Source organism: Vulpes vulpes, chromosome 9, assembly GCF_048418805.1.
Source record: "Vulpes vulpes isolate BD-2025 chromosome 9, VulVul3, whole genome shotgun sequence".
Classification (NCBI taxonomy): Eukaryota; Metazoa; Chordata; class Mammalia; order Carnivora; family Canidae; genus Vulpes; species Vulpes vulpes.
Window position 1 is genome coordinate 100,980,310 of NC_132788.1, and position 24,636 is coordinate 101,004,945.

General features: G+C 40.5%; 1 protein-coding gene across 2 annotated transcripts in view; it reads right to left on the minus strand.

Annotated features, from left to right (window-relative positions):
• Positions 1 to 311: 311 nt before the first annotated feature.
• LOC112908168 (adhesion G protein-coupled receptor E2) overlaps positions 312 to 24,636 on the minus strand; it is a 41,354-nt gene continuing 17,029 nt past the window's right edge. For both annotated transcript variants that reach the window (XM_072721374.1, XM_072721373.1), the window contains 6 exons: positions 24,163 to 24,398; positions 14,925 to 14,991; positions 14,575 to 14,666; positions 13,112 to 13,280; positions 12,916 to 13,026; positions 312 to 864 (listed from right to left, as the gene is read on the minus strand). In XM_072721374.1, coding sequence (XP_072577475.1) covers positions 12,922 to 13,026; positions 13,112 to 13,280; positions 14,575 to 14,666; positions 14,925 to 14,991; positions 24,163 to 24,398 — 669 coding nt within the window. In that variant the 3' untranslated portion in view covers positions 312 to 864; positions 12,916 to 12,921. The remainder of the gene's footprint in view (positions 865 to 12,915; positions 13,027 to 13,111; positions 13,281 to 14,574; positions 14,667 to 14,924; positions 14,992 to 24,162; positions 24,399 to 24,636) is intronic.

Consider the following 24,636-nt stretch of genomic DNA (forward strand, 5'->3'; position numbering starts at 1 on the left):
AAATCAGACCCCAATAAAAATATACAAATATATTTTATATATATATATAATCCCTTCATAAAAACGTGTGTGTGTGTGTGTGTGTGTGTGTGTGTGTGTGTGTTCTGTTGGTTCTATTTCTCTGGACAACCCTGACTAATACGCTGGCCCACAAAGCCTGAAACATACATATCATGATCAGAGTTTTCCAAGTATCTGTATCATCAGGTGATGATGAAACAAGACAGCAATGACTGAAATGGTTCATGTTTCAGTTGTCCAGCTATAGAGATATGATTTACTGGAATCTTTCAGCCTCTGAGTCAACCATAGCTGCAAAAATCACTTTATTTCCCCCTGAAATCTCAATGAAGGTTAAACCTGTGTCTCTTGTGATCACTCCCTTGGACCTAGTGAGAAACTGATATCTTTGAAAGTATTAATAATTAAGCTCACAGAACACGAACAAAAAAATTTCAAAATCCAGACTCTGGGGTGAACATGTCCACTCTCATGGTTGCTGTAGGTAGGAAAATCCATTGAGGCAGGTTTTCCTGCTCATAGACGTTCAGCATCTAGAAGCATCTTTGTAGGAAGGAGAGACTTCAGAAAAGGTTGTAAACCAAAGTGACCAAGAAATTGGTCCACAGATGGCTCTTTATATGTTGAGAGTTTTCTAAGCACACTGAAGGGCACAGACAAATTCCAGATTTTGCAGGCATTGAGTATCAAGCAAGGTTGACTTCTTTCACACTGTTGACATGGTGAATTTCTTGAAATATACACACAATGAAGTCTTGTTTATCCTCTCTCAAGGGCTCAGAGATTAACAGTTCCAATTTTCCTTGGGAGATGGGGATATAATTCATCAGATTTTTAATTGACCTAGAAAAACAATATTTAGAAGTGATATACAAGACTACAGAAAGATAATTCAAAAAATTCCTTTGAAGCATCTGGGTGGCTGAGTCAGTTACACATCTGACTCTTGGATTCAGCTCAAGTCATGATGTAAGCCATGATATCGAACCCCATGTTGGGCTCCACACTCAGTGCACAGTCTGCTTGAGATTCTCTCTCCCTCTCCTTCTGTCCCTCCCTCTCCACCTCTCTCTCTCAAAATTAATCAACAATCTTTTTTAAAAGTTTCCTTTGAAAAAAAGATATAGGAAATTTAAGAAGCTTTCAATCACAAAATCCCCTTGCCAAGTGAATATGTCAGAGTAAAATATCAGATATTTGTGACATCTTCACCAGAAGTCCCATCTCCCTATATTTCTTAACGCCTAAGTTACAGAAGATAAGAGTAATGAAATGTGCGATAGAAAAATATTATCTGTTTCAAGATGTATGTCCAAATCACTCTGCTACAAGGTTTGTGAAATGCTACTCTACATATATAGGAACTAAAAAGGTAGGTGGGAAATTTTTTTAAACATTTTATTTATTTATTCATGAGAGACACAGAGAGTCAGAGACTTAAGCAGAGGGAGAGGCAGGCTCCATGCAGGGAGCCTAATGTGGGACTCAATCCTGGGACTCCAGGATCTCGCCCTAGGCCAAAGGCAGATGGTCAACTGCTAGACACCTAGGCGTTTCAGTAAGTGAGAAATTAACACAAGGTCAGAAACGTATGGGCACTGAGGTGGGCACTTGACAGGATGACCACTGGGTATTATTCTATATGTTGACAAATTGAATACCAATAAAAAATAAATTTATAAAAAAATGAAATGTTACCTGTTGTCAATCAGCTAAGATGTAAAGGAAAAAACAGTGAATTCTCCTTTTCCCACTTATCCTTGTCATTCCCAATATGAGTTATTTGTTCCTGTGTCTATAGGAACTTTAGTGTGATTTCTGGTTTTTGAGTTAGGCAACTTCACATGCTTATCTCTACACAATGAGTTTATTAAAAGTATGCATCATGAAATTACTTAGAACTGAACACAAGTGCTTTTCTTGAACAAGACTACAGGACACCACAGAAAAGATAACAAGATGAGAGGGAAACATTCCTTATATCTTTAAACACCAGAGGCACCAAATTTTAGGAGACAGTAGAAGATACAAATACGTAAAGGAATGAATTTGCTTAGTCCTTTTCCCAAAGACAGTAGAAACAGTGATAAGATTACTCAAATTTTAATACATTCCTTGGCTCTGAGGTGCTATTTTTCTCACAGAAAGTATGTTTCTTCACTGTATAGATCATCACAGGGGGTGGGGGTTGATATTTACTCAAATACTATAACCTGAGGCAGATTTTGGTGGCTCTACAATAGGCAAACCAAACCTATGTACAGTAGACATCCTACCATAGTGTGGTACACAAAGTAAGGATTCCAAAAAGATGCCCACATTCTAATCTCTGGATCCTGTGAATATTTCATTTTACACAGAAAAAAATGGACTTTCCAGATAAAATTAAGTATTGTAAATGGAAAGTGAGGCAGTGTAATGAAAAAAGGTCTTTTTAAGGGAAAGAGGAATGCAGGAAAGTTGAAGAGAGCAAGGGAGATACAATGACAGAAGCAAGGGAGAGAGAAAGAGTGTGTGTGTGTGTGTGAGAGAGAGAGAGAGAGAGAGAGATACAGTTGAAGATGCTGCACTGTAGGCTTTGAAAGGTGAATAGAGTGAGGGGTTACTAGCTAAGGTATGCAGCCAGCCTCTAGGTGCTGGAAGAAAACAAGAATTAAAACTTTCCTCAAGTCTCCAGAGGGAACTCAGCTATGCTGACACCTTGATTTTACTCCCATAAGACCCATTTGAAACTTTAAACTTCTAGATATGTAAGATAAATGTTTCTGTTTTTTTAAAGATTTACTAATTTCTTTTATTTTTTAATAATAAATTTATTTTTATTGGTGTTCAATTTGCCAACATACAGAATAACACCCAGTGCTCATCCCATCAAGTGCCCCCCTCAGTGCCCGCCACCCAGTCATCCCCAACCCCCGCCCTCCTCCACCCCTAGTTCTTTTCCCAGAGTTAGGAGTCTTCATGTTCTGTCTCCCTTTCTGATATTTCCACCCATTTCTTCTCCCTTTCCCTCTATTCCCTTTCACTATTATTTATATTACCCAAATGAATGAGACCATATAATGTTTGTTTTAGAGAGAGAGGGAGTACAGTGGGAGGGGAAGAAGGAGAGAGAATCTCAAGCATACTCAATGCTGAGCACAGAGCCTGATGTGGGGCTTGATCTCAGGATGCTGAGTTCATGACCTGAATTGAAATCAAGAGTCAGATGCTTAACCAACTGAGCCACCTAGGCACCTTTAATGTTTATGTTGTTTTTAGCAGTAGGTCTGTGATAACTTGTTACAATAGCAATAGGAAACTAATACAAAGAATCCATGTGGAAATACCCATTTACTGGAATTCCAGAGTGAGAGAAGCTCAGATACTATTTAGGGACTCCTAGGGATTAGCTTCCAGGAATGAAGATTGGCCTTGCTGAGGACTGGCTGACACCAAAAACATGGAGGGTTAAGTACTATTAGCATTCCCTAAACAGAAAGATGTGGACTATCTGTTACATTCTTGCTGAATAACTGCAAGCTCCCAGTGGGACAAGGCTGTGATACAGCCAGAATGGAACATCTCAGATCTGTGTGACCTGCCCCTTATGTGATGGCATCAGTTGTACTAAGGGATGTTGCATTAGCTCCCAGTTAGGTGGATATGGTTACATTCCCCATCCTTGGCTGAATCAACATCTACAGTGTATGTGGGAGATATTCAGCCCCCCTCCCACCAATGCATGACCCACCTGAAAGCCTACATAAGGAATCCAGCAATTAGCTCCAATTCAGTGATTCTAAGACAACTGTCTCATGTGTAAGGAAGAGAAAGAGGAGGCAACGGAAGATATAAAATGTGTGGCAATTTGACCCAGTTCATATAGCAAGCACTTGGGAGAGTGGGATTTCATTCCAGACCTGTTTCAGTCCAGACCTGTTTCAGTCAGTGTATCTACACAATGCTCTTGGATCATAAGGAAATACTTGGGTCTTAATAAGTAGATGTGAAGGTCACTAATAAAACCACAAGGCTGAGAAAAAACTTGAAATTTGCGAGAAAGGGGGCATCATTACCGAATCAGTAGTTTATTCTACTGTCTTATTACCCTCCTGGTCAGGCAATTCATTCTATTATGTATCCCTTCACTTATTTGCTCTCTAGACCATTAATGAGCACTGGGAAAGTTAGAAAGAGATTGATGAGCAAGACAGTTCCTGCACCTTCTGCAGCTGCACTCTGTGAATTTAATTTAAATAGTCATGCAGCAGTTGTATCAAGCATTTCTATGTGCCTGGCATCATGTGAAATGCTGCGGATACATTAGAGGGAAAAACCAACATGGCACCTGTTGGGTCTGAAATCTACAGGGAAGACAGATACAAAGCAAATAGTGAAAACCAAGACTAAAATGACTCTGACAAATGCTCTGCAGGAAAGGCACAGGGGCCATCAGGGTGAAAAACAAGAGAACCCGACCTAACCTAAGCAGGAAGAGAAGGCTTCTTGGAGGAATGAACACGTGAACTGAGATGTGAAGGCTGACATACTTTTGAGTCAAGGAAAACAAAAGAGTGTTTCAAGGACAAGGAATATGTGCAAAGCCTTTGTACCAAAGAAGCACAGTGAATTTAAAAAATTGAAAGAAATCTGATCTGGCCAGACTGATGGTACATTCATAATAGACGAAGCTGGAGAGGTGAGCAGGAGACAATCCAAGCAGGTCCTCATTGATTTATAGATTTGAGGTTTGATCCTACATGTAATGAGTTTAACAAAGGGGTGACACGATTTTATTTGTGTTTTGAAAAGATCCCTCTGATTTGTATGTAAAGGTGCACAGGAAGGTGACAAGACTAGAAAGGGGTGGTCAGTTAGGTGGATACTGCAGCTATTTAGGCAAGTAAAGATAGCAGTGTCCTAAGGAGGGGTGATGAAGATTGAGCCTGCTGGACACACTGGGAACATATTGAGAACATAAAACAAGGATTGTATAATGGATAGGCTGTGCTGGGAAATAAGATCATTACTGAGGATAACTTGTAAAGAGTCCAAACTTGTGCCACAAGATGAATGTAGTGCATCCAGAGAGAGAAAGACATCATGGGAAAGGACTAAATTGGGGTAAAGATTGCAAGTCTTTTACTAGAAGGCTGAGTTAGTTCTAGATATGAGAAATAAGAAACTGGAAATATTCATCTAGATCTCAGAGATCAGGGAGAGAAATGTACATGGCTGTCATTTGTATTTAGATGGTAATTGAACCTAAAGGATAGATGCTATTGTCTAGGAGGAAAGAACTTAATGAGAACTGAAGTGCTTCTGGAACTGATCCATTGGATGGAGCTATAAATGAAACAAAGAGAAAAACGCTAGAGAGAGTGGAAGAAAGATGTAGAAGTCTGTATGAGTAGAATCTAGAGAAGATAAGGATGGAGTGTTCCATCAGAAAAGATGAATAGTGTCCCCAGTTTCTGAGAAAATTTTTAGGGACATGGAGATCATTGTAAGTCTAAGAGATGTTTGTTTGGGTGGCATGATAAGGGAAAGAAACCACACTTGCAAAGGTTGGGGAAGTAGGGAGTACGTTTAAGCAGAGAGAAGTCAACACTTGTCTGGTAGCTAAAAGTGGGGCAAGTCGCACACGTTTTTTTAACACAGAAGAGAACCAGAGGGAGCAGGATGGTGGAAGAGTAAGGTCCCCAAGTCACTGTCCCCACCAAATTACCTAGATAACTTTCAAATCATCCTGAAAACCTACCAATTCAGCCTGAGATTTGAAGAGACAACAGGTGGCATGCTACAGTGAGAAGAGTTCACACTTCTGTAGGAAGACGTAAAAAAAATAAAGAAAAAAAAGGCATCCAAGGGGGAGGGGGCCCCGCGAGAAGCCGGGCTAAGGCTGCCCCGAGTGCCCCCAGGACAGGAAAGCCCAGGCCCGGAGAAGCAGGAGGTTTACCAACCTTCCCAGAGGGAAAGGCACTCGCAGGGAGCTCGAACAGGACCCCAGGAGGGTGGGGATGCCCTCAGGCTCCCTGGGACACTAACAGAGGACGTGCGCCCCGGGGGAGAGCATGCCACACCCCGCAGCCGAGCTCCGGAAAGGGTGCAGCACATGCCGGGCTGAACCCGGGAGCAGCTCGGAGGCGGCGGCTCCGCGCAGAGGGGGCTGCGGCCCAGGAGTGCGATTCCAGCAGCGCAGGCCTGGGAGCCCAGGGTGCGGGGGGACACAGCCCAAGATCCGGACAGGCAGAGGCCGGGATAGCCCAGGACAGCCAGGATGCTCCTGCCCATGAGCGGCACCGAACTGTGCAGATCAGCAGCCCGCCCCCAGAGCATCCAGGCCCCTGCAGACTGAGAGCTCCAGAGTTACTGCAGGAGTTGACACCAGGGCTGGAGAGCTGGCCGCTGCCACTGTTGTTGTTCCTCCTGGGTCCTCACAGGATAAACAACCCCCACTGAGCCTCACAGTGGCCCCACAGAATAAACAGAAAAACAACTCCACTGAGCTCCCCCAAGTGCTCACACCTCAGAATCAGCACAGCAAGCCCCTCCCCCAGAACACCAGCTAGAAGGACAGGGGAAAAGCAAGTTATTGACCAAGCAGCACTGGAAAGTTCCAGGGGGAAGTCGAAGGATTTACAATATATACAATCAGACGATACTCCCCCTTGTTTTTTGGTTTCTGTTTGCTTCCACCTCTCCCCTTTTTTCTTTTCTTTTCTTCTCTTTTTTATTCTTCTTTTTTTTCTTTTTCTTTATTTTTTCCTTTCTCACTTTTTCTCCTTTTCCCAATACAACTTCCTTATGGCCACTCTGCACTGAGCAAAATGACTAGAAGGAAAACCTCACATCAAAAAAAAGAAACAGAAACAGTCCTCTCTCCCACAGGGTTGCAAAATTTGGATTAAATTCAATGTCAGAAAGCCAATTCAGAAGCACTATTATAAAGCTACTGGTGGCTCTAGTAAAAAGCAAAAAGGATTCAGGATACTTCATGACTGCAGAATTTAGATCTAATTGGGCAGAAATTAAAAATCAATTGAATGAGATGCAATCCAAACAAGAGGTCCTAACAATGAGGGTTAATGAGGAAGAAGAAAGAGTGAGTGACATAGAAGACAAGTTGATGGCAAAGAGGGAAACTGAGAAAAAAAATAGACAAACAATTAAAAGACCATGAGGATAGATTAAGGGAAATAAATGACAGCCTGAGGAAGAAAAACCTACATTTAAATGGGGTTCCCGAGGGCGCCAAAAGGGACAGAGGGCCAGAATATGTATTTGAAGAAATCATAGCTGAAAACTTTCCTAATCTGGAAAGGGAAATAAGCATTCAGATCCAGGAAATAGAGAGACCCCGCCCCTAAAATCAATAAAAACCGTTCAACACCTCAACATTTAATAGTGAAGCTTGCAAATTCCAAAGATAAAGAGAAGATCCTTAAAGCAGCAAGAGACAGAGATCTCTGACTTTTATGGGGAGGAATATTAGGGTAACAGCAGACCTCTCCACAGAGACCAGGCAGGCCAGAAAGGGCTGGCAGGATATATTCAGGGTCCCAAATGAGAAGAACATGCAACCAAGAATACTTTATCCAGCAAGGCTCTCATTCAAAATGGAAGGAGAGATAAAGAACTTCCAAGACAGGCAGGAACTGAAAGAATATGTGACCTCCAAACCAGCTCTGCAAGAAATATTAAGGGGGACTCTTAAAATTCCCCTTTAAGAAGAAGTTCAGCGGAACAATCCACAAAAACAAGGACTGAATAGATATTATGATGACACTAAACTCATATCTGTCAATAGTAACTCTGAACGTGAACGGGCTTAATGACCCCATCAAAAGGCGCAGGGTTTCAGACTGGATAAAAAAGCAGGACCCATCTATTTGCTGTCTACAAGAGACTCATTTTAGACAGAAGGACACCTACAACCTGAAAATAAAAGGTTGGAGAACCATTTACCATTCAAATGGTCCTCAAAAGAAAGCAGGGGTAGCCATCCTCATATCAGATAAACTAAAATTTACCCCGAAGACTGTAGTGAGAGATGAAGAGGGACACTATCTCATACTCAAAGGATCTATCCAACAAGAGGACTTAACAATCCTCAATATATACGCCCCGAATGTGGGAGCTGCCAAATATTTAAACCAATTAATAACCAAACTGAAGAAATACTTAGATAATAATACACTTAGACTTGGTGACTTCAATGTAGCTCTTTCTATACTCGCTAGGTCTTCTAAGCACACATCTCCAAAGAAACGAGAGCTTTAAATGATACACTGGACCAGATGGATTCACAGATATCTACAGAACTTTACATCGAAAATCAACTGAATACACATTCTTCTCAAGTGCACATGGAACTTTCTCCAGAATAGACCACATACTGGGTCACAAATTGGGTCTGAACCGATACCAAAAGATCGGGATAGTCCCCTGTATATTCTCAGACCATAATGCCTTGAAATTAGAACTAAATCACAACAAGAAGTTTGGAAGGACCTCAAACACGTGGAGGTTAAGGACCATCCTGCTAAAAGATGAAAGGGTCAACCAGGAAATTAAGGAAGAATTTAAAAGATTCATGGAAACTAATGAGAATGAAGATACAACCATTCAAAATCTTTGGGATGCCGCAAAAGCAGCCCTGAGGGGGAAATACATCGCAATAGAAGCATCCATTCAAAAACTGGAAAGAACTCAAATACAAAAGCTCACCTTACACATAAAGGAGCTAGAGAAAAAGCAGCTAATGGACCCTACACCCAGCAGAAGAAGAGACTTAATTAAAATTCGAGCAGAACTCAATTAAATCGAGACCAAAAGAACTGTGGAACAGATCAACAGATCCAGGAGTTGGTTCTTTGAAAGAATTAATAAGATAGATAAACCATTAGCCAACCTATTTAAAAAGAAGAGAGAGAAGACTCAAATTAATAAAAACATGAATGAGAAAGGAGAGATCACTACCAACACCAAGGAAATACAATCAATTTTTAAAAAATATTATGAGCAGCTATGTGCCAATAAATTAGGCAATCTAGAAGAAATGGAAGCATTTCTGGAAAACCACAAACTACCAAAACTGGATCAGGTAGAAATAGAAAACTTGAACAGGCCCATAACCAGGGAGGAAATTGAAGCAGTCATCATTAACCTCCCAAGATACAAAAGTCCAGGGTCAGATGGCTTCCCAGGGGAATTCTATCAAACGTTTAAAGAAGAAACCGTATGTATTCTACTGAAGCTGTTTGGAAAGATAGAAAGAGATGGAGTACTGCCAAATTCATTCTACGGGGCCAGCATCAACTTAATTCCAAAACTAGACAAAGACCTCACCAAAAAGGAAAATTACAGACCAATATCCCTGATGAACATGGATGCAAAAATTCTCAACAAGATACCAGCCAATAGGATCCAACAACACATTAAGAAAATTATTCACCATGACCAAGTAGGATTTATCCCCGGGACACAAGGCTAGTTCAACACTCATAAACAATCAATGTGATTCATCATATCAGCAAGAGAAAAACCAAGAACCATATGATCCTCTCATTAGATGCAAAGAAAGCATTTGACAAAATACAGCATCCATTCTTGGTCAAATCTTCAGAGTGTTGGGAAAGAGGGAACATTCCTCAGCATCTTAAAAACCATCTATGAAACGCCCACAGCAAATATCATTCTCCATGGGAAAACACTGGGAGCCTTTCCGCTAAGATCAGGAACAAGACAGGGATGGCCACTCTCACCACTGCTATTCAACATAGTACTGGAAGTCCTAGCCTCAGCAATCAGACAACAAAAAGACATTAAAGGCATTCAAAATAGAAAAGAAGAAGTCAAACTCTCCCTCTTCGCCGATGACATTATACTCTACATAGAAAACTCAAAAGCCTCCACCCCAAGATAGCTAGGACTCATACAGCAATTTGGCAGTGTGGCAGGATACAAAATCAATGCCCAGAAGTCAGTGGCATTTCTATACACTAAAAATGAGACTGAAGAAAGAGAAATGAAGAAGTCAATCCCATTGCACCCAAAAGCATCAGATACCTAGGAATAAACCTACCAAAGAGGTAAAGGATCTATACCCTAAAAACTACAGACACTTCTGAAAGAAATTGAGGAAGACACAAAGAGATGGAAAAATATTCCATGCTCATGGATTGGCAGAATTAATATTGTTAAAATGCCAACGTTACCAGGCAATTTACACGTTTAATGCAATCACTATCAAAATACCATGGACTTTCTTCAGAGAGTTAGAACAAATTATTTTAAATTTGTGTGGAATCAGAAAAGACCCCGAATAGCCAGGAGAAATTTAAAAAAGAAAACCATAGCTGGGGGCATCACAATGCCAGATTTCAGGTTGTACTACAAAGCTGTGGTCATCAAGACAGTGTGGTACTGGCACAAAAACAGACACATAGATCAATGGAACAGAATAGAGAACCCAGAAGTAGACCCTGAACTTTATGGTCAACTAATATTCGACAAAGGAAGAAAGACTATCCACTGGAAGAAAGACAGTCTCTTCAATAAATGGTGCTGGGAAAAAATAAATAAATAAATAAATGGTGCTGGGAAAATTGGACATCCACATGCAGGAGAATGAAACTAGACCACTCTCTTGCACCATACACAAAGATAAACTCAAAATGGATGAAAGATCTAAATGTGAGACAAGATTCCATCAAAATCCTTGAGAACACGGGCAACATCCTTTTTGAACTTGGCCACAGCAACTTCTTGCAAGATCCATCCATGAAGGCAAGAGAAACAAAAGCAAAAATGAACTATTGGGACTTCATCAAGATGTGGAGCTTTTGCACAGCCAAAGATAAAAAACTCAAAGACAACCTACAGAATGGGAGAAGATATTTGCAAATTACATATCAGATAAAGGGCTAGTATCCAATATCTATAAATAACTCTTTAAACTCTCCTATCTCTGGGAAATGAACTAGGAGTGGTGGAAGAAGAGGTGGGCCGGGGGTGGGGATGACTGGGTGGCGGGCGCTGAGGTGGGCACTTGACAGGATGAGCATTGGGTGTTATTCTCTATGTTGACAAATTGAGCACCAATAAAAAACAAATTTATTTTTTAAAAAAATAATAAAAATTATAATAAAAATTAATAATCAAAGAAAAACAGAACTTCTTAAACTCAACAGCAAAGAAACAAACATCCAATCATGAAATGGGCAAAAGACATGAACAGAAATCTCACAGAGGAAGACATAGACATGGCCAACATGCACATGAGAAAATGCTCTGCATCACTTGCCATCAGGGAAATACAAATCAAAACCACATTGAGATACCACCTCACACCAGTGAGAATGGGGAAAATTAACAAGGCAGGAAACCACAAATGTTGGAGAGGATGTGGAGAAAGGGGAATCCTCTTGCACTGTTGGTGGGAATGTGAACTGGTGCAGCCCCTCTGGAAAACTGTGTGGAAGTTCCTCAAAGAGTTAAAAATACATCTGCCCTATGACCCAGCAATTGCACCGCTGTGGATTTACCCCAAAGATACAGATGCAATGAAACGCAGGGACACCTGCACCCTGATGTTTCTAGCAGCAATGTCCGCAATAGCCAAACTGCGGAAGGAGCCTCAGTGTCCATCGAAAGATGAATGGATAAAGAAGATGTGGTCTATGTATACAATGGAATATTACTCAGCCATTAGAAACGGCAAATACCCACCATTTGCTTCAACATGGATGGAACTGGAGGATATTATGCTGAGTGAAATAAGTCAATTGGAGAAGAACAAACATTATATGGTCTCATTCATTTGGGGAATATAAATAATAGTGAAAGGGAATAAAGGGGAAAGGAGAAAAAATGACTGGGAAATATCAGAAAGGGAGACAGAACATAAAGACTCCTAACGCTGGGAAATGAACTAGGGGTGGTGGAAGGGAAGGAAGGCGGGGGGTGGGGGTGACTGGGTGATGGGCACTGAGGTGGGCACTTGACGGGATGGGCACTGGGTGTTATTCTATGTGTTGGCTAATTGCACACTAATAAAAAATAAATTTATAATAAAATATTTAAGTTAAATTAAATTTAAAAAGAAAGGACAAATACCCACCATTGACTTCGACGTGGATGGAACTGGAGGGTATTATGCTGGGTGAAATAAGTCAATCAGAGAAGGACAAACATTATATGGTCTCATTCATTTGGGGAATATAAATAATTGTGAAAGGGAATAAAGGGGAAAGGAGAAAAAATGAGTCGGAAATATCAGAAAGGGAGACAGAACATGAAAGTCTCCTAACTCTGGGAAACGATCTAGGGGTGGTGGAAGGGGAGGTGGGCAGGGGGTGTGGGTGACTGGTTGGCAGGCACTGAGGGGGGCACTTGACGGGATGAGCACTGGGTGTTATGCTAAATGTTGGCAAATTGAACACCAATAAAAAGTAAATTTATTATTAAAAAAAAGATGTTGATGTGTAAGATGAACACAATACCCTAAGGAGCAAAATATAGTCTTAAACAAACCTTTAAAAAGAGACTATTGCTAACAGTTAAAAATAATGGATAAGGCATGAAGATGGGATCCAAAGAACAGGTGGAAGCACCGTCTTTATAGAGGAGTCAGAAAGTTAATAATTAATTAATAACTAAATTGTTAACATTAAATTAATAGATAAAAGATGGGCATTTAAGGGGGCACTTGACAGGATGAGCACTGGATGTTATAGTATATGTTGGCAAATCGAACTCCAATAAAAAAAAATATACAAAAAAAAGCAAATCAAGTGTGAGCCACTGAAGGGCCTATTCTGTTGCACACTAACGTGCTCAATGGGGTAAGCATATGGTACTTAAGCAGATCACTTAATGAAGTGCTCTGGGAGCAATGCCTGATCTTACCATGCTTTATTTGGAGGCTTCAGAGGTGGCCCTGCTGGACACTGTGTATTTCTCTGACTCAGCTCCTGTCCTCCTGATCCCTTTGAACCATTTCCTATATTGCTCCCGCACCTGCAAAGGCAAAGTATGCTCTGAATCAGTTCACTGAGATGAGTGAGGATAGGAAGCGTCCCAGGTGAGAGCTGGGCAGTAGTACCTGCTGGCTGAGGAGGCAGTACACCAGGAAGATGAAGACACCCTGCAGGCTGTTGATGATGGTGAACAGGTAAGCCATGACGTGGGCAGCTGGACCCACCTGCAGGATGCCCAGGCACCATGTGCAGCCCAAGATGAGGAGCTGAGCTGTGGCTTTAAATGCCAGCATCCTGGGTAGGAAGAGAAAGAAGGCTCATGATTCACCCAGGACAACACAATGAAAGCCATTCTCATCTCTAGCCATGGAAGCTCCTGTCTTCCCCTGATGGTGATGAGTTCTCAAGCTGACTGGTGATCAACTTTGATCTTTACTCTCAATGATTTCCTACAGTACAGATGCCACTTGGACCACGATGGCATCTTGATTTGGATTGAGGAGGACAGTGATATTTCACAATATAAGTTTCAAAAATTTTATGATGCTCCTTGGAGACCCTGAATTTCATCCAGCACTACTGAGGAGGCATTTTGCATCAGGCTCTGTGCTGGGATCTGGGCATTAAAAATAACAAAGGAGGGACCCGTGGGTGGCTCAGCAGTTGAGCATCTGCCTTTGGTTCAGGGCATGATCCCAGGGTCCAGGGATCGAGTCCTGCATCATGCTCCTTGCAGGGAGCTTTTCCCCCTGTCTATGTCTCTTCCTCTCCTCTCCTCTTCTCTCTCTCTCTCTCATTAATAAGTAAATAAATAAATAAATAAATAACTCTTTAAAAAATAACAAAAGCAAGATTTCTATTTTCATTTGGAAAGGATAATGATAAGAACATGGAAGAAACAGCATTAAATTTGCACAAAGGTTGCTAGAGCAAAGGACCATCCAAGCCTCCCAGCAGATTTGACATGGACTAGGAGAAGAATGCAAGAGGTATCAGTAGAAGCCTGAACTGACATGGAGTATGGAAGTGTAGGCTGAGTTGTGGGAAAATTCACAGGTTTTTCTAAGTGTTTTGTGGAAACATAAAGATTTCCTGCACATTTGTCAGAGGACTGATGGAAAAAGTCCAAAGAATGTTTATTAACCAATGTCAATTCTTCCAGTTGCTGGGGGAGTCACAAACTTGGGTTAGGAATAGAACAGGAGCATCTGGGTGGCTCAGTCATTTATGCATCTGACTCTTGATTTCAGTTCAGATCATGGTCTCAGAATCCTGGGATCAAGCCCCAAATCAGGCTCCCCACTGAATGTGGAGCCAGCATAAAATTCCCTCTCTCCCTCTCCCTCTGCACTCCCCTCCCCGATGCTCTCACTCTCTCTGGAAAAAAAAGGATCAACAGAAAATTTGGCCAAGTTGTTAGCTGCACCTACTGAATCTGAGCCAGCTGCCATAGAAGGGTAGCTGCCTCTCTCTACTCAGGTTCCCTAAAAAGACCCCGAGAAGAAGCATCAGGGACTGCTGAAGCACATGGCTTTGTCCTTAGGATCACATATGTCTATGGGGTTGGTCACTCTCTTCTCCATCTTACCTTGTGTTCTGGAAGGTAGATACTTCGCTGTTGAGGGAAGACAGCTTGCTTTTCAAAATCCAGAGGGTCATCAGAAAGAAAGCTAAATTGACCTTTGGGAAACCACAGAAGACTTACTAAATAAAATTTCAATCTGTTCTCTGCATCCTAGCCTGTCCAACATCAATTCCACATTTAAGTCATCTTCATATTAAATAAGAGTGGAGTTTATAGTTTTAGGAGCAGGTTTAGAAAACTAAACAAAGCCATGACAATCCAGTGACATGCCTGCCACTGTCACCCTGCTTAAAATTCTTCTCTTCTAGTGACCCCCAGCTGAGCATTAGGGATACTCTGATGTCATCACTCACAGAGAAGATGGCACAGACTGGCCCAAGGAAGCTCCATATAAATCTCTTTTCTTGGTTGAGCCAGCAGCTGAACAAGAGAGAAAGCAAAAAATTCATTGGTTCTTAAGAATATAGAAAGAACTATTCTATAAATCATTAAATCATTCATTCATTCATCAACAAATAATGAATGACTCTTTTGTGATAGGCTTTGTGGTTGGGTCTGAAGATAACGTTAAAAAGAAAGTAAACATAGTTTTAAAACCACATATCTCACCTGGAGTAGGATACACACAAATATATGGTAACAATAAAACAAAAAGTGGGAGTCAATGAGCTGTATCATTGGTTGTCATGCTTACTTTGGAATCAGAGGGATTAGGATGGTTAAGGAAGGTTCTCTAAAGAAATTATATTTTTAGCTGAGATATTAACAGTGAATAATGTTACTGAGATAAATGGTGTTGAAGCAAAGGAGAAGCCCACACACGTGTTAACAACTTTTCAGAATCCTGGGAAACTAACATGGTTAGGGGCCTTTCTTGCACTGTTCAATTTATTTTTTTTTTCCATCGGCTTCACAACCCATCCACTTGGTCTTACATTGTTTCATGGCATTATTCAGATATATTTTACAGACTATAAAATCCACCCATCTAAACTATATAGTCCAGTGATCTTTAGAATATTCCCAAGAGACACCTGCACCCTGCTGTTTATAGCAGCAATGTCCACAATAGCCAAACTGTGGAAGGAGACTCGGTGTCCATCGAAAGATGAATGGATAAAGATGTGGTTTATGTATACAATGGAATATTAGCCATTAGAAACGACAAATACCCACCATTTGCTTCGACGTGGATGGAACTAGAGGGTATTATGCTGAGTGAAGTAAGTCAATTGGAGAAGGACAAACATTATATGGTCTCATTCATTTGGGGAATATAAATAATAGTGAAAGGGAATAAAGGGGAAAGGAGAAAAAATGAGTGGGAAATATCAGAAAGGGAGACAGAACATGGACAACTCCTAACTCTGGGAAACGAACTAGGGGTGGTGGAAGGGGAGGTGGGTGTGGGGTGTGGGTGACTGGGTGACGGGCACTGAGGTGGGCACTTGACGGGATGAGCACTGGGTGTTATTCTGTATGTTGGCAAATTTAACACCAATAAAAAATAAATTTATTATTTAAAAAATAGAATATTCCCAAGAGTTGTGCACCAGCACTAAAATCTAACTTTAAGATATTTTCAACCCCACAAAGAGAAATTTCATTCACACTAGCAGTCATGTGTTCCCACTTCGACACACTCCACTCCTCCTCTTCCCCCAGGACACCATTACTCTGCTTTCCCACATGACAGATTCGCCTATTCTGAACATTTTACATAAGTGGTATTATGTGATATGTGGTCTTTCATGACAGGATTCTTTCATTTAGCATCATGCTTTCAACTTTCATCCACATTGCAGCATGTTTTTATGGATGAGTAATAATCCTACTCTTTTCCATGGCCAAATAATATTCTGCTGGATAGATATGTTGCATTTGTTTATCCATTTATCACTTGATGGATATTCCAGTTATTTCCAATTTTGAATAATGCTGCTACAAGCATTCAGGTACAAGTTTTGTGTGAACATATGTTTCCATTTGTTTGGGGTATATACCAGCATGCAGTAGCTATATACTGAACTTTGTGACAAACTGTCCAACTGCGTTCCAAAGCAGTTGCACCATTTTACATTCAAACCAGCAAAATATGAGTGTTCCAAATTTTCCACACTCTTCCATGCACTTTTTATTGCCTGTATTTTTTAGCCATTTCAACTAATGGTTATAAAGTAATATCTCATTCATGGTTTTTGACTTGTGTTTTCCTAATTACTAAGGTTGTTGGGCACCTTTCCATGTGCTTATTGGTTATTTACATATCTTCTTTGGAGAAATGTCTATTAAAATATTTTGTCCACTTTTTAAATTATTTTATTTATTTAAGTAATCTCTACACCCCACATGGAGCTCGAACTCGAACCCTGAGATCAAGAGTCTCATACTCTTCTGACTGAGCCAGCCAGGCACCCCTGTGTTGTCCTTTTTTTTAATTTTTTATTTATTTATGATAGTCACACAGAGAGAGAGAGAGAGAGGCAGAGACACAGGCAGAGGGAGAAGCAGGCTCCATGCACTGGGAGCCCCATGTGGGATTCGATCCCAGGTCCCCAGGATCACGCCCTGGGCCAAAGGCAGGCACCAAACCACTGCGCCACCCAGGGATCCCTGTGTTGTCCATTTTTAAATTGAGTTATTTGTCTTTGGTTATTGAGATATTTGATTTAATTTTAACAACAGTATAAAACAGACATTCTCTTATGATCACAGATTGTTAATAATTCATAGAAAGCTTCGGTCTATTGCTGAAGGTGTTACTGATACACAGTGATAGAATTCACTTTTGATCCTACATTAAAGTGGAGTGTGCAGGGTACTTCAGAACAATGGAAAGTGTGTAAGGCCATTTCAGGACAGGTAAAGTATAGACTAAGAAGAATGTAAGCAAGGAAGAACTGAAGTGCCCAGGAAAAACAACCTGGAAAGAGTTCAGTTGATGTAGATGAATGTAAGCTTTAGCAGCAAGTTGTGGTTTAGAGTGCACATTCTGGGAACCAACTTCCTGAATGAAGGAGTAAGGACATTGGTGAACTTGCTCTCCTTCTAAGACAACAAAAATACAAGCAAAATAATGACAACCAACCATTTCAAGACTCTGGCAATTACCCAAAACCACAGAACAAATTGAAGATAGTCTGTCCAAGAGAAATTCCTGAACCTCAGTAAGACTGAGGATAAAGGAATCTGTGATGCTTTAACTTAGAGCTTAGTGGTGCATCAGGTGCACAAGTTGAGAGCACTGAAGACAATGGAGAGATCTGACTATTTTTGGAGTTCCATTAAAAGCATCATCATCACACATACCCCCAGAACACAACCAATATTTTTTTACTCCAGTTCCCCAGCTCTTTATTCTATAAATTTGGTGGCTATTTGATTTGACTGAGAACTCATGGGTAAGGAACCTACTTTAGAGAATTGCCAATATAATTGCAAACTACTCTCACATCACCAGCAGCCTAGGCTTATGATTTTAGATGGGATCAACAAGAACTTGTCCATCATTTTGAAGGAAATACTAGAGGGGCATCTGGGTGGCTCAGTTGGTTAAGCATCTACCCTTAGCTCAGGCCATGATCTCAGGGTCCTGGGATTGAGCCCCTGCTGAGAAGGGAGACTGTTTTTCCCTATTCTACATACTCATGCTCTCCCTCTCTCTGTATCCCTCTCTCTCAAGTAAATAAATAAAATCTTAAAAAAAATAAAAGGAAATATTGTAGAACCAAAGGATCATAACAAATTTTGAAAATCTCTGAAATACTCCTGTAAGTATAAGGATGTATGAGGATATGCCTCATTCAAAAAAGGCATGAGGATGTACCCCAATGTTTTGTTATTTTTAATTTTAATTTATTTATGATAGTCACACACACACACACACACAGAGAGAGAGAGAGAGAGAGGCAGAGACACAGGCAGAGGGAGAAGCAGGCTCCATGCACCGGGTGCCTGATGTGGGACTCGATCCCAGGTCTCCAGGATCGTGCCCTGGGCCAAAGGCAGGCGCCAAACCGCTGCACCACCCAGGGATCCCTGTACCCCAATGTTTATAGCAACAATGTCCACAATAACAAAAATATGAAAATATCTCAGATGTCCATTGACAGATGAATGGATAAAGAAGATGTGGCATATACACACAATGGAATATTACTCAGCCATCAAAAAGAAAGAAATCTTATCATTTGATATGACATGGATGGAAATAGAGAGTACTATGCTAAGTGAAATAAGTAAGTCAGTGAAAGACAAATCTCAGGTGATTTCACTCATATGCATAATTTAAGAAACAAAACAGATGAATATTGGGGAAGGTAAGGAAAAATAAAATAAGACAAAATCAAAAAGGGAAAGGAACCAAAAGAGACACTCAGCGCAGGGTTGCTGGAGGGAAGTGGATAGGGAGATAGGGTAACTGGGTGATGGCATTAAGGAGGGCATTTGATGCAATAACACTGGGTGTTACTTACAACTAATGAATCACTAAATTCTACCTCTGAAACTAATAATACACTACATTTTAATTCAATTCAATATAAATTTTTTAAAAATAGAAAGGCATGGGGGAAAAAAAGCACTAGTTTCTCACTTCTGACTGACCTTGAGCCTTTGTGCAATCAGAAAGTGAAAGCTAAGACTATTATGTAAACTACCCAAAGTTTGGAGGTGTGCCTTCTCACACAGATACCTTTGAAAAAGAATGCAAAGCATATAGGCAAAGCACTAAGGAAATCTGAACAAACAGTGGGTAATCATTAAATTATACTGACCCAGATGTGACCAAAACCCTAACAACCCAGAACTAGGAATAAAAATAAGAACCTTAATAAAACTAACAGAGAACTCAGAGGTCACACACTACAAGGAATCAACAGAATTAGCCCAAAAAATTTACCTACAAACAAACAAAAACACCAAAAATCAGAAACAGCACATTATCTTGGAGGATAGACAAGTCTGAAAACAGAAGTGTCACAATATATTATCTTAAATGTTGAGTTTTAACCAATAATTTATGATCTAGCCAAAGACAGGAAAATGTGTAACATACACAGGCAAAAAAAAAAATCAGTCAAAAGAAAATGTCTCTGAGAAGGCACAGATTTCAAGCTCTGTAGATAAAGTCTTTAAATCAGTTATATATATATATATATATGAAAAACAAAAATATATATACATATATATATGAAAAACACTAAACCATGTATAAAAAACTTAAAGGAAAATATGACAAAAATATCTCACCAAATAAATAATCTAGATAAAGCAGTAGATATGATGTAGGGAACCAAACAGTAATCCTAAAGTTGAGAAGTACAATAACTGAAATAAAGATTCACCAGAAGGTCTCAACAATAGATTGTAACTGGTATAAATCCCCAGCAGTGCAATTACTGGGTCATAGGGCAGATGTATTTTTATTTCTTTGAGGAACCTCCACACAGTTTTCCAGAGTGGCTGCACCAGTTTACATTCCCACCAACAGTGCAAGAGGATTCCCCTTTCTCCACATCCTCTCCAACATTTGTGGTTTCCTGCTTTGTTAATTTTCCCTATTCTCACTGGTGTGAGGTGGTATCTCATTGTGGTTTGGATTTGTATTTCCCTGATGGCAAGTGATGTGGAGCATTTTCTCATATGCTTGTTGGCTATGTCTATGTCTTCCTCTGTGAGATTTCTGTTCATGTCTTTTGCCCATTTCATGATTGGATTTTGTTTCTTTGCTGTTGAGTTTAGTAAGTTCTTTATAGATCTCAGAAACTAGCCCTTTATCTGATATGTAATTTGCAAATATCTTCTCCCATTCTGTAGGTTGTCTGTTAGTTTTGTTGACTGTATCCTTTGCTGTGCAAAGCTTCTTATCTTGATGAAGTCCCAATAGTTCATTTTTGCTTTTGTTTCTCTTGCCTTCGTGGATGTATCTTGCAAGATGTTACTATGGCCGAGTTCCAAAAGGGTGTTGCCTGTGTTCCCCTCTAGGATTTTGATGGAATCTTGTCTCACATTTAGATCTTTCATCCAGTTTGACTTTATCTTTGTGTATGGTGCAAGAGAGTGGTCTAGTTTCATTCTTCTGCATGTGGATGTCCAATTTTCCCAGCACCATTTATTGAAGAGACTGTCTTTTTTCCAGTGGATAGTCTTTCCTCCTTTATCGAATATTAGTTGACCATAAAGTTCAGGGTCCACTTCTGGGTTCTCTATTCTGTTCCATTGATCTATGTGTCTGTTTTTGTGCTAGTACCACACTGTCTTGATGACCACAGCTTTGTAGTACAACCTGAAATCTGGCATGGTAATGCCCCCAGCTATGGTTTTCTTTTTTAAAATTCCCCTGGCTATTCGGGGCCTTTTCCGATTCCACACAAATCTTAAAATAATTTGTTCTAACTCTCTGAAGAAAGTCCATGGTATTTTGATAGTGATTGCATTAAACGTGTAAATTGCCCTGGGTAACATTGACATTTTCACAATATTAATTCTTCTAATCCATGAGTATGGAATATTTTTCCATCTCTTTGTGTCTTCCTCAATTTCTTTCACAAGTGTTCTATAGTTTTCAGGGTATAGATCCTTTACCTCTTTGGTAGGTTTATTCCTAGGTATCTTATGCTTTTGGGTGCAATTGTAAATGGGATTGACTCCTTAATTTCTCTTTCTTCAGTCTCAATGTATAGAAATGCCACTGACTTCTGGGCATTGATTTTGTATCCTGCCACACTGCCAAATTGCTGTTTGAGTTCTAGAAATCTTGGGGTGGAGTAGCAGCAATGTCCACAATAGCCAAACTGTGGAAGGAACCTCAGTGTCCATCGAAAGATGAATGGATAAAGAAGATGTGGTTTATGTATACAATGGTATATTACTCAGCCATTAGAAACAACAAATACCCACCATTTGCTTCAACATGGATGTAACTGGAGGGTATTATGCTGAGTGAAATAAGTCAATCAGAGAAGGACAAACATTGTATGGTCTCATTCATTTGGGGAATATAAATAATAGTGAAAGGAAATAGAAGGGAAGGGAGAAGAAATGGGTAGGAAATACCAGAAAGGGAGACAGAACATGAGAGACTCCCAACTCTGGGAAATGAACTAAGGGTGGTGGAAGGGGAGGAGGGCGGAAGGTGGGGGAAACTGGGTGATGGGCTCTGAGGTGGGCACTTGACAGGATGAGCACTGGGTGTTAATCTATATGTTGACAAATTGAACACCAATAAAAAATAAATTTATAAAAAAATAAAATAAAATAAATATTTAAACTGAAAAAAAGATTGTAACTGGTAAAAGAAAAAATTGATAAATTTGAATGTAGGTCAATAGAAATTATGCCATCTGAGGAACAAAAGAAAATAGAATGAAGAAAAATATACAGACCTCAGAGACTTATGGCACAGGACCAAGTGCACCAACATACACATAATTAGAATCCCAGAATAAGACAAAGCAAAAGAACAGAATAAGGCTAAAAGAAGAATGAAAGGCTAAAAACTTCCCAAATTTTAATAAAAATATTGAGCTAAGCATCTAAGAAGCTCAATGAACTACAAGTAGAATAAATTCAAGTAGATCCTGAAACACTGAAACATCTCATAGACCTTCTAACAAAAGACAAAATCTTTAAAGTGGCAAGAGAAAACTGATTTTTGTGTCAAAAGATCTCAATAAGATTAAGGAGTGATTCCTTGTCTGAGATCATGGAGGTCAAAAAGCAGTGGAATAACATCTCCAAAGTGCCCAAAAATATATATGGTCAACCAAGACCTCCATATCTAGTTAAATTCCCCTTGAAAACTGAAGAGGGATCCCTGGGTGGCTCAGCGGTTTCGCGCCTGCCTTTGGCCCAGGGCGTGATCCTGGAGTCCCGAGATCGAGTGCCGCGTCGGGCTCCCGAAGCAGGGAGAAGCCTGCTTCTCCCTCTGCCTGTGTCTCTGCCTCTCTCTCTCTCTCTCTCTCTCTCTCTCTCTCTCTCTCTCTGTCTATCATAAATAAATAAAAATAAATCTTTAAAAAAAAAGAAAACTGAAGAAATTAAGGCACTTCAAGATAAACAAAAATAAGATAATTCTTGCTTGCTGAACAGTCAGTCCTAAGGGAAATACTCAATGAGTCCTTCAGGCTAATAGGAAAGGACACTAAAAAAAAAAAAAAAGGAAAGGACACTAGATGGTAATGTGACTCCAAAGAAATAAAGAGCACCAGTAAAAGTACCTAGGTAGGTATAAGGAAAGACACTGTAAGTATGTTTTTGTTTGTGGTTTTCCTGTTGCAAAAGATACATCTGGATGGCAGAGTCATTTAAGCATCCAACCCTTGGGCAGCCCCAGTGGCTCAGCGCTTTAGCGCTGCCTATAGCCTAGGGCGTGATCCTGGAGACCCAGGATCGAGTCCCACGTTGGGCTCCCTGTATGGAGCCTGCTTCCCCCTCTGCCTGTGTCTCTGCCTCTGTGTGTGTGTGTGTCTCTGATGAATAAATAAATAAAATCTTTTTTAAAAAAAAAAAAGGCATCCAACCCTTGATTTCAGTTCAGGTCATGATCTCGGGGTCATGAGATCAAGCCCCAGGTGCGCTCCGTGCTGAGCACAGAGCCTGCTTAAGATCCATCTCTCTTTCTCTCTGCCCCTCCAAAGGCATTTTCCTAAGAACTCCAGATAGTCCATAAACACAAGAAAAACTGCTCAATCTGGTGTGAGGTGGTATCTCTTTTTTATGGGTTTTTTTTTGGTATATTCTTTTATTGGAGTTTGATTTGCCAACATATAGTATAACACCCAATGCTCATCCTGTCAAGTGCCCCCCCTCAGTGCCCATTACCGAGTCATCCCATTCCCTGCCCACCTCCCCTTCCACTACCCCTTGTTCATTTCCCAGAGTTAGGGGTCTCTCATGTTTTGTCACCTTCTCTGATTTTTCGCCACTCATTTTCTCTCCTTTCCCCTATGATCCCTTTCACTATTTTTATATGCATTGGAATTGCATATAAAAGTGGATTAAGTGAGTTAACACATATAGAAATGGGTAGAAATGCATGGCATAAAGTAGGTACCATGAAAACTATGATGGAACCTATTACTTGATTATTTATTTAAATCAACTCTCTTTTTCCAAATAAAAATATTGGAACATCCTAAAGGATTTTGACAAAGTAGATTACATTTTTTTCAAAATGATGTTCCAAGCACTTATTTTGGCTTCAGTTTTACTATTCAGAGAACAGAGCTTTATTTTTTTTTTAAATTTTTTTTTATTATTTATTTATGATAGTCACAGATAGAGAGAGACAGGCAGAGACACAGGCAGAGGGAGAAGCAGGCTCCATGCACCAGGAGCCTGACGTGGGATTCGATCCCGGGTCTCCAGGATCACGCCCTGGGCCAAAGGCAGGCGCCAAACCGCTGCGCCACCCAGGGATCCCCGACAACAGAGCTTTAAAGACATTCTGCTTGATTATAATTTTCCACCAGAAAGATGTTCTAAGAATTCTTACTTCCTGTGCCTTCTTTGCATTACGTTCTGGCATAATTAAAAACTGCTACTCTGGTTCTAGTCATGGCCATGATCGTGTAGAGAACTTGCACTTACCGGGTGGGTGTTCCATAAAGGTGAGGCCTGGATGCAGCAGAAATAGCCATAATTATGGCTGGGACTCCATATCCCACAGGGAACATGAGCTTCTTCATTAACCTGTTCACACTGGAGTAGTTGACCACCTTCAGGTTGCGTGCAGTGAGGAAGAGGTGTAGACCCTCCAGCAGCATCCAGGTGAAGGAAGCCAGGTAGAGATAGTGTAAGGCACCTGCAATGATGGAACACAGCACCTGGGGGGTGCCACAAGGAGGGATTTTCAGAGAGGAGGTGGCCCCAGGACCTGTCCCATATCTCGCCATTGGAGTGAACTCTCATGTGTATAATAAAGGACTTGTCAAAAGAGGGTTTTTACCTAGTTGTGTCAATGTGAAATAGGCTACATATCATTAAAAACTTCTTTGGGACCCAAGGCCATTTTATTAAGGTACCAATGTAGCACAGGTCCATAAACTGAGGATCCCCTATTGC